Source organism: Amblyraja radiata, chromosome 18 (assembly GCF_010909765.2).
Source record: "Amblyraja radiata isolate CabotCenter1 chromosome 18, sAmbRad1.1.pri, whole genome shotgun sequence".
Lineage (NCBI taxonomy): Eukaryota > Metazoa > Chordata > Chondrichthyes > Rajiformes > Rajidae > Amblyraja > Amblyraja radiata.
In genome coordinates this window covers 2760032-2773771 of record NC_045973.1, presented here as the reverse complement: position 1 = coordinate 2773771, position 13740 = coordinate 2760032, and the positions used below count along the sequence as shown (strand labels likewise).

The 13740-nt window shown below is 43.3% G+C and overlaps 1 protein-coding gene across 1 annotated transcript in view; it reads right to left on the bottom strand.

Moving 5' to 3' along the window:
* The window catches only part of appl1 (adaptor protein, phosphotyrosine interacting with PH domain and leucine zipper 1), a 36356-nt gene extending 22616 nt beyond the window's left edge, over positions 1-13740 (bottom strand). The window contains exons 1-6 of the mRNA XM_033036584.1: positions 13529-13740; positions 6652-6750; positions 5774-5833; positions 3660-3731; positions 2076-2163; positions 1074-1115 (exon numbers count right to left, since the gene is read on the bottom strand). Coding sequence (XP_032892475.1) covers positions 1074-1115; positions 2076-2163; positions 3660-3731; positions 5774-5833; positions 6652-6750; positions 13529-13582 — 415 coding nt within the window. The 5' untranslated portion in view covers positions 13583-13740. The remainder of the gene's footprint in view (positions 1-1073; positions 1116-2075; positions 2164-3659; positions 3732-5773; positions 5834-6651; positions 6751-13528) is intronic.

Sequence of the window (13740 nt, the reverse complement as noted above, 5' to 3'; positions counted from 1 at the left end):
GTGCTGGAGTACTGAGTGGGACAGGCAGCATCTTTGGAGAACGTGGATAGGCGACGTTTTGGGTTACATAGATACATAGACAATAGGTGCAGGAGTAGGCCATTCGGCCCTTCGAGCCAGCTGCCATTCAATGTGATCATGGCTGAACATCCACAATCAGTACCCCGTTCCTGCCTTCTCCCCATATTCCTTGATTCAGTTAGCGCTAAAAGCTCCATCTAACTCTCTTTTGAATGCATCCATTGAATCGGCCTCCTGAGGCAGAGAATTCCACAAATTCACAACTCTCTGGAAGAAAAGGTTTTTCCTCATCTCCGTTCTAAATGGCCTACCGTTTATTCTTAAACTGTGGCCCCTGGTTCTGGACTCCCCAACATCGGGAACATGTTCCCTGCATCTAGCGAGTCTGATCCCTTAATAATCTTATATGTTTCTATTCTTCAGACTGAGCCAAAACACTGCCTATCCAGGTTCTCCAGAGATGATACCTGACCCGCTCAGTACTCCAGCACTTTGTGTCTTTTTTCCCCACACTAGAAGCTATTCAGATAAAGTATCATTGATGCAAAGCAGCCATTTTCACGTCATATCAATTTGATAAGTAATTACTTTTTCTTAAAGTAAAACTATTGTTCTCCCCTCTTCCCAATAATGATTGTTCAGCTAAAATTCAATCATGATTGAAAGCCTAGACAAAAAATATATATCCTTAAATGATCTGGAAACCGTTTTGAGCAGGTTCCACTCTTGAGAGTAAATATAATTGCCAGGTCATCATCTATTTTACCTAAATTCCCGTCTTGTGATAATGAAATTCAGGGAAGATTAACTAATAAGGACAGTTTTAAATTATTTTATCAAATTTAAATGATCTGTACTGTGTGGAAAAAGATTCAAACTGGCATACAGTAGAAACAAACAATCTCAATCCCCAAAAGAATAATTATATTAATGCCACATTGAGACTTGTTGGGGAAAATTTAGCAAGTTGATATCTCTATGGAACTCTCATGTTGATGCTGAGTGCACAATAAAAAAGATCTTCTTTGTGGGTTTACTGAAGCAACACTTACCATGACTAGCTATAGCGAAAACTTCATTCAGAGTTAACATTTCTGCAAATAAAGCAAACGTCATTGGTAAAAATATTTTATCATAATTTAACTGATTTTAATCAGCATTACAATATTATTGGGGTAGCATTTTTAATTTTCATTCAATCAGAAGGTGAAGGGTTCAAACTCCACGTTACAATCGGAGACTGGCTCTGTGTGGCACTGAAGAGATGCTGGGTTGTTGAAGCAGACATCCACCTTTTCCATGTTATTCCATCAATTGAACACCGACTCGATAATCTAACGAGACACACACATACAGAAACATGTTCCTATTTCTAGATATTTGCTTAGACATGTAACCAAACAGGAACAAAAGTTAATTACCATTAACTATATACATGTAATTTTGTGAAGGAAAGAACTGCAGATGCTGGTTTAAATCGAGGTTAATTCCCGGGATGACGATACGGTCATATGTTGATAGATTGGAGCGGCTGGGCTTGAATTTAGAAGGATGAGAGGAGATCTTATTGTAACACAGAAAGATTATTAAGAGTTTGGGACACGCTAGAGGCAGGAAACATGTTCCCAATGTTGGGGGAGTCTAGAACCAGGGGCTACAGTTTAAGAATAAGTGGTAAGCCATTTAGAACGGAGATGAGGAAAAACATTTTCTCACAGAGAGTTGCAAGTGTGTGGAATTCTCTGCCTCATAGGGCGGTGGAGGCTGGTTCGCTGGATACTTTCAAGAGAGAGCTAGATAGGGCTTTTAAAGATAGCGGAGTTAAGGGATATGGGGAGACGGCAGGAACGGGGTACTAATTGTGGATGATCAGCCATGATCACATTGAATGGCGGTGCTGGCTCGAAGGGCTGAATGGCCTTCTCCTGCACCTATTGTAGACACAAAATGATGGAGTAACTTAATGGGATGGGCAGCATCACTGGAGGGAAGGAATGGGTGACGTTTCGGGTCGAGATCCCTCATTCAGACTTCAGTACGTGTAATTTTCATACCTTTTAAATGTTTTTCCTTGAACTGTGTAATTGGAAACATCATGGCATCAGCTAGTTGTGTTGACAGCACAGCGTGACAGGAACTGAGCTAGAAGACAACAGTAAAATAGAAACATAGACAATAGGTGCAGGAGTAAGCCAATCGGCCCTTCGAGCCAGCATTCGGCCATTCGACGCGAGGTGACGCCTGTGTGGTCGTGAGTAGTCGCCCAAACAGTCGTACCTTTTTCTGGTAGTCGCTGGATATTCAACATGTTGAATATTTTCGGCAACCTGCTGCGACTATGACGGGAAGTCGCCGAAAAAATTGCGTAAGTGGGACAGGCCCTTGAGGCTTAAACAGTTGGCATGACCACTGACCCAAAACACTGCATTGTGCCTGGACTGTGCAACTAATGAAGCCCAGAAAATCAGTGCAAGGTTTAAAAAAAACAAAAGAGAAGAGAGTCGTTTGATAACACCACTATTAAGTCTCGTATAAATCAATGCAATTTTATGACACAGGAGGACATTTGACTTGTTGTATCAAAAATGAGCTGCCCAGCCAAAAGTTACTTCCTGGCACCATGTCCATAGGCCTGCAGTGGACTGCTCTTCAAATGTACATCCAGGTCCTGTTAAATGTAGTGAGAAGATTGAGGGGGGATCTTATAGAAACTTACAAAATTCTTAAGGGGTTGGACAGGCTAGATGCAGGAAGATTGTTCCCAATGTTGAGGAAGTCCAGGACAAGGGGTCACAGCTTAAGGATAAGGGGGAAATCCTTTAGGACCGAGATGAGAAAAACATTTTTCACACAGAGAGTGGTGAATCTCTGGAACTCTCTGCCACAGAAGGTAGTTGAGGCCCGTTCATTGGCTATATTTAAGAGGGAGTTAGATGTGGCCCTTGTGGCTAAAGGGATCAGGAGGTATGGAGAGAAGGCAGGTACGGAATACTGAGTTGGATGATCAGCCATGATCATATTGAATGGCAGTGCAGGCTCGAAGGGCCGAATGGCCTACTCCTGCACCTATTTTCTATGTTTCTAAGTTAGTTCTCCCCCGACCGCCCATTCAGCATCCTTCCTCACCAAACCCATTACCATTCACTTTCCCTGACTCCATTGGATCTGGCACTTTTTTTAACCCAACAGAAGGGTTGGGACTGCCTCCTGCAGTTTGAAACTTCCCTCCTCACACCCAACCATATGGCCATTATAATACTTTGTGGAAATTTCACAATGGAGCAGTCAAATACAGCTACCACAAACTGCAGATAGATGCTGGAATCTTGAGCAAAGCACAGTTAAGCACTTCCCTCTGGAAGGCGACTCCGGACTGTCAAAGCTGCCACAGCCAGACAAAAAAACAGCTTTTTTTCCCCATGAGTAGTAGCTCTACTCAATAACCAAAAGTCTGTAGCCTCCTTTTGCTCTGGTATTTTATTTCATTCTTCACACGTTTAAATGATAATGTTTTATTTTTAATTTTCCACTACTGTATATCGTGTTGCCACCTGCGAGCAAAGCACCAAGGCAAATTCCTTGTATGTATACATACTTAGTTAATAAAATGTATTCAATTCAATTCAATTAATACTTACTTCATCTATCACTTGTGCAAACTGCTGGAGGGTGGATGTCATGACCTCATCATCACCACCGAGGGGGAATCGCTGTATGATAGGAAAGGAAATTAAATCAGATACAAAAACAAATGTATTTGTTGGACAGAAGGAATTTTTTGGCAAAAAAAATAATCAAATTGTGTTGGCAATCTTTATTTTATTGTCGTGGCTACTGAAAGTTAAAAATACAACTTAGTTACGTAGAAAGTTAAAAAACACAATTTAGCAAGGAAAATATCAAAATGTATTGATTTTTTTTTTCAAATACAATATAAATGTTTTTCAAATCTTGGATCCAAATAATGGCATTGATTGTGCAGACAAAACTGCTGACAAAAATCTAAAAGTTAGAATTGTGTGATTGTAACTTCTTGCAAAGCATTCACAAGTGCACAAGTTATAGGAGTGGAATTAGGCCATTCGGCCCATCGAGTCTACTCCACCATGCAATCATGGCTGATCTCTGCCTCTTAATCGCATCTTCCCACCTTGTCCCCATAGCCCTTGACACCCATCCTAATTAAGAATTGTCTATCTCTGCCTTAAAAATATCCAGTGACTAGCCTCCACAGACTTCTGTGGCAATGAGTTCCACAGATTAGCCTCTGACTAAAGAAGTTCCTCCTCACCTCCTTTCTAAAAGAGCGCCCTTTAATTCTGAGGCTACGACCTTCGGTCCTAGACTCTCCCACCAGTGGAAACATCCTTTCCACATCCACTCTATCCAGGCCTTTCATTATTCTGTAAGTTTCAATGAGGTCCCCCCTTCAACCTTCTAAACTCCAGCGAGTACAGGCCCAGTGCTGTCAAGCACTCACCATATGCTAACCCACTAATTCCTGGAATCATTCTCGAATAGCGGAAACAGAAGGGTGTGCATTCAGAGTCCATGCAAGACAATCCTTTGCCCACAAATCTAGGCCAACATGTGCAATGCAGTTTGGAGAGAGTGCCTCTTGAATAAAATATTAAAGCTAAGATCCGTCTGCTGTCTTGCACGGTGTAAAATAAAATCCCACAGCACCATAACAAATGAGGAATAGATTGGGTAACAGCACAGAGTCTCTTGCCCAGAGTAGGGGAATTGAGAACCAGAGATTTAATAGGATTCTGAGGGGTAGCCTTTTTTTTTTTACACAAAGGGTGGTGGGTGTATGGAACGAGCTGCAAGAGGAGGTAGTTGAGGCAGGTATTATTGCAATGTTTAAGAAACAATTGGAGGAGTATACAGATACAATAAATTTGGAGGGATATGGGTTAAACGCAGGCAGGTGGGACGAGTGCAACTGGGCCATGTTAGGCTGAAGGGCCCGTTTCCATGCTGTATGACTCTATGACCATTCTGAAACAGAGGAAGCGATGGGGGGGTGGGGGGGGAGAGGGGTTGAGGGCGAGGGGGGGATCCTTCATACCTGGTCAGAGCAGTTTGTCGCACAAAACTATTAATTCTGACAGAACCCATCGTGTTCCAGCAGTGTGGCAAAGTCATTTCTCAATCTCATAACTGGCTCACAATTTTGGTGGAAGATAGATTTTCCAATTAGAAGAGTTTGTTTTGTCCCACTAGGACAGGAACAGTTTCTTCTCAGCCGTTATCAGGCAACTGAACTGTCCTCTCATCAGCTAGAGTGTGGTCCTGACCTCCCGTCCACCTCGTTGGAGATCTTTGAGCTTTCTTTAATCGGACTTTAATGTTATATCTTTGCACTAAATGTTGTACCCTTTATTCTTTATCTTTGCATTGTGGGTGCATGTGATTGTATTCATGCATAGTCTTTATTTTTGACCAGATAACAAGCAAACAGGTTTTTCCTGTTTCTTGGTACATGTGACAATAATAAACTAAACATTGACCTCACAAGTTTAAGAATCTACATGTAATATGCCTTTAGTTTTCTCTGCCCCATTGAAATTTTCTTTCAGTTTTATCGTAATTATTACAGCATTGTACGATGGCATTATTCAAATGAATCTGCAGTTTAATATATTTTTTATAATTATAACACCAAAAAACCCATCTCAAACATCAGTGCCTATCGAGATACTGATGTCCAACTTTGCTACGGTCACTTCCTTCGATCTAATGTTACCTGCTGTTTGTATTCCTTGAGCAACTTGGAAGTCAGGTGTGTGGCAGTGCTCAATTCATTCTGAAAAACAAACACAGATCAAATAAGCTGCAAGTTTTTCTCCTCTGCACCAACGGAGGCGCTGACTCTTCATAAGGTCATAACTAAGTGATAGGAAAAGAATTAGGCCATTCGGCCCATCAAGTCTACTGCGCCATCTCTCCCTCCGAACCCCATTCTCCTGCCTTCTCCCCATAACCCCAGACACCCGTACTAATCAAGAATCTATCTTTCTGTCTCCGTCTTAAAAATATCCATTGACTTGGCCTCCACAGCCTTCTCTTGTTAAGACAGGAAGCCTCTGATGGATTACCCACTTTGAAAATCTTCAAAGCTCTTTCATATTTGACTAAACACGAAGCAGCATTTGCAACAACAAAACTATCCAATCTTCACCTCAACATCAAGGATCAAAGGCTTGGAAAAATACTGGTTTAGTTATGTCTGCCAAATATAAAAATCCAGATAGCTTAATTGAGTTTGATACTAAAAGGCTGGATCCACTGGAGATTTGCGTACATCCTGCATACATCAACAGTTGTTGCATGGAAATGCTTAGTGTTAAACTCTCCACCATTTTAAAGACATTCCCTGTCTTCCCAGCACTCTTTCCTCTCTGCAACTTAAAACAAGTTTGATTTCCAACTTTTCCTGGTTCTGATGAAAAATCATAGATGTGAAATGTTAATTGTCTACAGATGCTGCCAGAGTATTGCCAACATTCCTGCTTTTCTGTCAGATCAACACTTTTGCTTTTTGAGTAAAATTGGACATTTTTGTCATTCTATTCCAGTTTTGTTCAGTTTCTGATGAACTTGGCTGATAGCATACAACTGTACCTGTGCATTGTAAATCCTCTGCATGGCATTGTAGAGTTGGCTGGTGTAACTTGAAACTGCAGCAGCATCTTCTTCAAACACTCCCAGCAGCGAACGTGTCTGCACAAAATTAACATCAAAGTGAGTTTGCCAAATATATATTGGGATATTTTTTGAACTTTTAAGTTACACAAGTTAATCATGTCCTAATGTTTCTACATCAAATGAAGTAATAACAGTGCAAGTGAATTATTTTAGATTAGTTTAGAGATACAGCATGAAAACAGGCCCACCGAGTCAATGATTACCATCCATCACCAATTCACACTAGTTCTATGTTATAGACAATAGACATTAGGTGCAGGAGTAGGCCACTTGGCCCTTCGAGCCAGCACCGCCATTCAATGTGATCATGGCTGATCATCCCCAATCAGTACCCCATTCCTGCCTTCTCCCCATATCCCCTGATTCCGCTATTTTTAATAGCCCTATCTAGCTATGTTATCCCACTTTCTCATCCACGCCCTGCACACGAGGGGTTTAAGAAAGAACTGCAGATGCTGGAGAAATCGAAGGTAGACAAAAATGCTGGAGAAACTCAATCAGAAACGGCGCTCCATAGATGCTGCCTCACCCGCTGAGTTTCTCCAGCATTTTTGACTACCTGCACACTAGGGTCATCTTTAGTAGAGGCCAATTTACCAGGGTGGAAATTTCTCTAATGCCATCTTCTCTAATAGTGAACCGCAAATGGTGATTGAAAGTTAGAACCAGGAACTTTCATTAAAATCCAATCAACATTATTCAGGTGAAGAACGAACATTTATCTTTTCTTGAACTAAAGGGACTGCTTTGCTTTCAAATTGTGCCATCTTTCAAATGACGATAAACGGCTGCACAGCAAAGAGCAGGGCATACCCTTGTTTCCTGAACAACATCTATTTCCTGAAACAAGGTCTAATCAAATCACCAGTGTATGTAATTCATGTAGGTCCTTCTGCAGTTGTACAGAGCCCTAGTGAGACCACACCTGGAGTATTGTGTGCAGTTTTGGTCCCCTAATTTGAGGAAGGACATTCTTGCTATTGAGGGAGTGCAGCATAGATTTACAAGGTTAATTCTCGGCATGGCAGGACTGTCATATGCTGAGAGAATGGAGCGGCTGGGCTTCTACACTCTGGAATTTAGAAGGATGAGAGGATATCTCATTGAAACATATAAGATTGTTAAGGGTTTGGACACGCTAGAGGCAGGAAACATGTTCCCGATGTTGGGGGGGGGGGGGGAGGGGTCCAGAACCAGGGGCCACAGTTTAAGAATAAGGAGTAAGTCATTTAGAACGGAGATGAGGAAACACTCTGGATGCTTTCAAGAGTGAGCTAGATAGGGCTCTTAAAAATAGCGGAGTCGGGGGATATGGGGAAGAAGGCAGGAACGGGGTATTGATTGGGGATGATCAGCCATGATCACATTGAATGGCGGTGCTGGCTCGAAGGGCCGAATACCCTTTGATTTGGCCGGTGTCCTGACAGGTCAGAGAAAGGCTGCTGCTTTATTCTATATATGGTGCTGTGAACACTCGAGCCATGTGGAGTATAGATTAACCAGAAAGGCTTTAATGCCCTTAGACTGCAAGTTTCTAGCTATCTTTCAAATTTACTAGCAGACAATTGAATTATGGGGAAGTAAAACCAGCGATGTGTAGATTTAGCCGATGTTTATTACGCAATTTTTGTGTCTTTGAATCTTGTTTAAATATTTTTAATGAGGAACTGTGCCTTCCAGTTAGTAACAGTCAAGATCATTAGTGTAGCTTCAGTTAATTTTTTTGATTATCTCGTTAGATGTAGTTTCTGTTTGTAGCCAGATTCTTTTTTTAGACAGTCATTACTATTGCAATACATAGTGCTAATGGAAGTCACATTTCCACATTGCAGGAATGCCAGTTGGAACGCAAATATGAATTGTTTTTTATCTCACATATGCTGCCTGACCCACTAGCCAATTCCAGCATTTTCCGTTTTTATTTCAGAATTCCAGTATCCGCACTTTATTTTTATATTGAGTGAGATGCAGCACGGAAACAGGCCCTTCGGCCCATTATGTCTATGTCGACCATCGATTTCCCATTTATTAATACTGTTTTACTCTCCTCCAGATTTTACACACTAGCGCCAATTAAACTACCAACTCGCACATCTTTGGGATGTGGGAGGAAACCGGAGCATCCAAAGGAAGGCCCACCTAGTCGCAGGGAGAACGTGCAAACTCCACACAATTGGCACCAGCCGCCAAGATCCAACCCGGGTCTCTGGTGATGTGAGGTGGCAGTTCTACCAGCTGCAGCGCTGTGCCACCCTACACGAAACAGTATTCTTATATTGCCACGGTGTAGGTGAGGTAGCTCTGGGAGTCCATGGGTTTATAGTAGATAGTCCTTACCAGTCTGTCTCCCAAGATGGAGACATGGTGATCTACAGGGCAAGGTGGGAGTTGGTTCCAAAGATGATAACATTGACGTGTAGATGTAGCCAGGTATAGGGATAAGGGGAGAAAGCAGGAACGGGGTACTGATTCTGGATGATCTACCATAAGCATACTGAATGGTGGTGCTGGCTCGAAGGGCTGCATGGCCTATTCCTGCACCTATTTTCTATGTTTCTAGGTAAGTTAAGAAGTCACCAGCTGCAGGTTGTTGAAGGAACTCGTTGTTGACAGAAGACTGATCATATATTTTTTTATTTTGCCTGTTTGTAGAAATGTTGTTGGCGCCTTAATCTGCATATATTCATGTTCATACTTTAGAGATACAGTGCGGAAACAGGCCCTTCGGCCCATCGAGTCCACACTAACCGACGATCATCCCATACACTAGCACTATCCTACACGCTTGGGACAATTTACAACTTTTTTTAAGCCAAAGACAATTAACCTACAAACGTGTACGTCTTTGGGATGTGGGAGGAAACCAGAGTACCCAGAGAAAACCCACGCGGTCACGGGGAGAATGTGCAAACTATACTAAAAGGGCTGAAGGGATAAATCTCGCAAGTACAAATCAATAACTCTAATAATGTGGAAAAACAAATCAGAATCTATTGTTGAAGACATTAGGAAATCATGAATTATTAAAGAATAGCCAGCTCAGATTTCTTAATGCAAATCAAGTCTCACTAAACTCAGCAAGCTCTGAGCTAACAAAGTAGTTTCAAATAGCACGGGAGAACTTGTCAGCTTTTCCATAAGATGATAGCGAAGAGTATTGGGAGGAGAATTATACCATCAATTGAAGATTGGTTACTCCAGAAAACAGAAAGTCAGATTAAGTGGGTCTTTCACAGGCTGGAAGGATTTATGCCAAGAACCAGTTCTTGGCTCACAATTAACGAAGGGCCTGGAGGAAGGAGCAGAATGCAAGGTATTCAAGCTAGATGATGACAGTAAAATAGGTGAGAGGGCATGTTAAGGAGTGGCCACTTAGACTCTGCTACACCGGTTTGAAGAAGGGTTTCGGCCCGAAACGTCGCCTATTTCCTTCGCTCCATAGATGCTGCTGCACCCGCTGAGTTTCCCCAGCAATTTTGTGTACCTTAGACTCTGCTACACATCAGGTTGAACAAGTGGACAGAAACTTGTCAAATGGAGTTTAATGTGAGAAAGTTCGAAGGTCATACACGTCAGTACTAGAAATCAAAGGCCTATTATCTAACTGGGGATAGATTGTAAATAAGTGAAGTACAGAGAGAACTAGCTGTTCTTGGGTTTGAATTGTTGTTGTAATTGTACAGGATAATACTGGCCATTGTTTTGGACACCTTATTCAAGAAAGGTTATACCAGCATTGGCAGGATCGCATAGTAAATACACACGGCTAATTCTGTGAGGAGAATCGTCTTCTTGTGAACAACTAAGAACGATGCAACTGTGTACTTTGGAGTTTAAATGTATGAGAGGTGAACTCACTCAAGCATACAGAATCTGCACAGATTCAGATACGTCATTTTTCGGGACATTAAGCTGAGGGGCGGTGTTAAAGGTCCCAGGCACTATTTTGAGGATCAGGGGATCTGGCCTATATATTTGAAGACACGAGGAATTGCAGATGCTGGAATCTTGAGCAAAACACACAAGTGCTAGAAGAACTCAACAGGTTGGACAGAGTCTGTGGAGGTTTGGACTATGTTTCAGGCTGGGACCCTTTTTCAGACTCTTGAATCTTCACCAAAACTTCACCTGCCCATTCACTGCCTTGACCCGCTAAGTACCTCAAGCACTTTGTGTTTTGGTCAATATACTTCCCACACTCAAAGCTGTTTTAAACAGATTATAAAAAGACATTTGGATAGGTGCATGGATAGGAAAAATGTTGAGGGCTATGGGCCAAAGACAGGCAGGTGGGACTAGCATAGATGGGACATCTTGGACGGCATGGGCAAGTCGGGCTGAGCGGCCTGTTTACATTCTGTATGACTATTTTTGTCCCACATCAGGGTAACATAAGTTGTACTCTTTTATTGGACCTTGCCTAATGAAGAGCATATATTATGTCCTAGTGGCTTAGGGATTTATATATTGATATTGTGAATATATCTTCTTCTTGCGTATGGCGTGCACAGCCTAAAGTTGTAGGACAACTTGTTGTATTTGATCTTATTTGATTGTGCACACTAGGTTGATTGCATTCGTCGAAACATGGCAGACCACGTGAAGGTTGCAATCTCCCAGCCACTGCAGATGTTAGTTTACAAAATAGAAAACTGAAGAAACTCAGCGGGTCAGGCAGCATCTCTGAAGAACGTCGATAGGTGACATTTTGAGATGCAGGAGGGTCCCAACACAAAACATCACTTATCCATGTTCTCCTGGGCGACTCTTTGATCATTATCAATTCCCTGTGGGCAAGCACTTGCTGCAGGCAAGTTAGCAACTGGTTTTACTGCATTACAGTCCAGTCACTGCACTCTCAAAACTATTTTAGATTAGTTTAGATTCGAGATACAATGTGGAAACAGTCCCTTCGGCCCATCTAGTCCACGCCGACCAGCAGTCCCTGCACGCTAACACTCTCCTACACACGCTAGAGACAATTTACACTTATACCATAGAAACATAGAAAAATAGGTGCAGGAATTGGCCATTCAGCCCTTCGAGCCAGCACCGACATTCAATATGATATAAAAAAATCAGTATCCCATTCCTGCTTTTTCCCCATATCCCTAGATTCCTTTAGCCCATGGGTTCCCAACCTAGGGTAAAGTTACCCCCAGGGGGTAAATTTTGCCTACCCAGGGGATATATTCGTTGATTCTGGATTTGTACATATTTTTTCTCATTGACTGTGTTTGGTTCTGGTATACCGTTATCACATTGAATGGCGGTGTTGGCTCGAAGGGCCAAATGGCCTACTCCTGCACCTATTGTCTATTTGTTCATCATTAGTTGTTCATAAATAAGTGAAATAACATTGTTATGTGCTATTAAGGTTGCCAGGGGTAAACGGGACAAAAAAGGTCGGGACCCCTGCTTTAGCCCCAAGAACCAAGCCAATGAACCAACAAACCTGCACGTCTTTGGAGTGTGGGAGGAAAACGAAGATCTCCGAGGAACCCCACACCTGCGTTATTCAATTATATGTTTTAAGTTCATATAGGGGACAGGAGCAGACAATAGACAATAGGCAATAGGTGCAGGAGTAGGCCATTCAGCCCTTCGAGCCAGCACCGTCATTCAATGTGATCATGGCTGATCAGCCCCACTCAGTACCCCGTTCCAGCCTTCTCCCCATATCCTCTGACTCCGTTATCCTTAAGAGCCCTATCTAGCTCTCTCTTGAAAGTATCCAGAGAACCGGCCTCCACCTCCCTCTGAGGCAGAGAATTCCACAGACTCACAACTCTCTGTGAGAAAAAGTGTTTCCTCATCTCCGTTCTAAATGGCTTACTCCTTATTCTTAAACTGTGGCCCCTGGTTCTGGACTCCCCCAACATCGGGAACATGTTTCCTGCCTCTAGCGTGTCCAAGCCCTTAACAACCTTCTATGTTTCAATAAGATACCCTCTCATCCTTCTAAACTCCAGAGTGTACAAGCCCAGCCGCTCCATTCTCTCAGCATATGACAGTCCCACCATCCCGGGAATTAACCTTGTAAACCTACGCTGCACTCCCTCAATAGCATTCGGCCCATCTAGCGTACTCCAGCTGATCTACTTCAATCATGGCTGATCTATCTCTCCCCCCACAACCCCATTCTCCTGCCTTCCCCCCCCTCCCCGCCCCCTGCCCGCCCGTACTAATCAAGAATCTATCTATCTCAGCCTTAAATATATCCACTGACTTGCCCTCCGCAGCCGTCTGTGGCAATGAATCCCACAGATTCACCACCCTCTGACTGTTTGACCTGTTTTTACAAAATGTTAAATGGCCAGCTCGACATAGATCACAAAACCTACACCAAACCCAAACCAACTAGGAGCAGACGAGGGCATTGGATCCAATTTGAGGTTCCAAGACAGATGCCTACAGCAATTCGTTCTTCCCCCGCACAATTAAAGCATGGAATAATCTCCACCCAACTATAGTTACCCAACCAGATGCAACTACATTTAAAGTAGCTCTTTCTTCCCAAAAACCATTTCTGGCTTAAGTCCTCCCTCCACCACCTCCACAGTTTAAATTCCATTTGGAATATTTTGGAGGACCAAGAAGACATTCCTCCTCAACATTTTTGTAAAAGGAACGTCCTTTAATAGTGAGGCTGTGCCCTCTAGTCCTGGATCCTGGACCCTCTCGCCCACCCCCTCCCTGCTCCCTCCACCCTCCACCTCCACTCTGCCCCGGGTGTGGTGTTGTGTGGCCGGGCTAAGGCGGCCTGGACAGCCCCGGGGCTGCGGCCTGCTACCTGCGGACTGTCCTCCAGAGTCTCCTCGACCGGCAGCTTGTCGATGCCCGGCATGTCTGTGCCCCGCGGTGGATGGATGGCCGGCCGGACGCTGCGGCCTCTGTCACTGTCACTGTCACCGCTCAGGCTCCGTCTCCACCCTGCGGCCTGGCGCCTAGCGACGGCCCCTCACTCCCCAACCCCGCCTCCAGAGGGCGGGGCCTAGCGCCCAC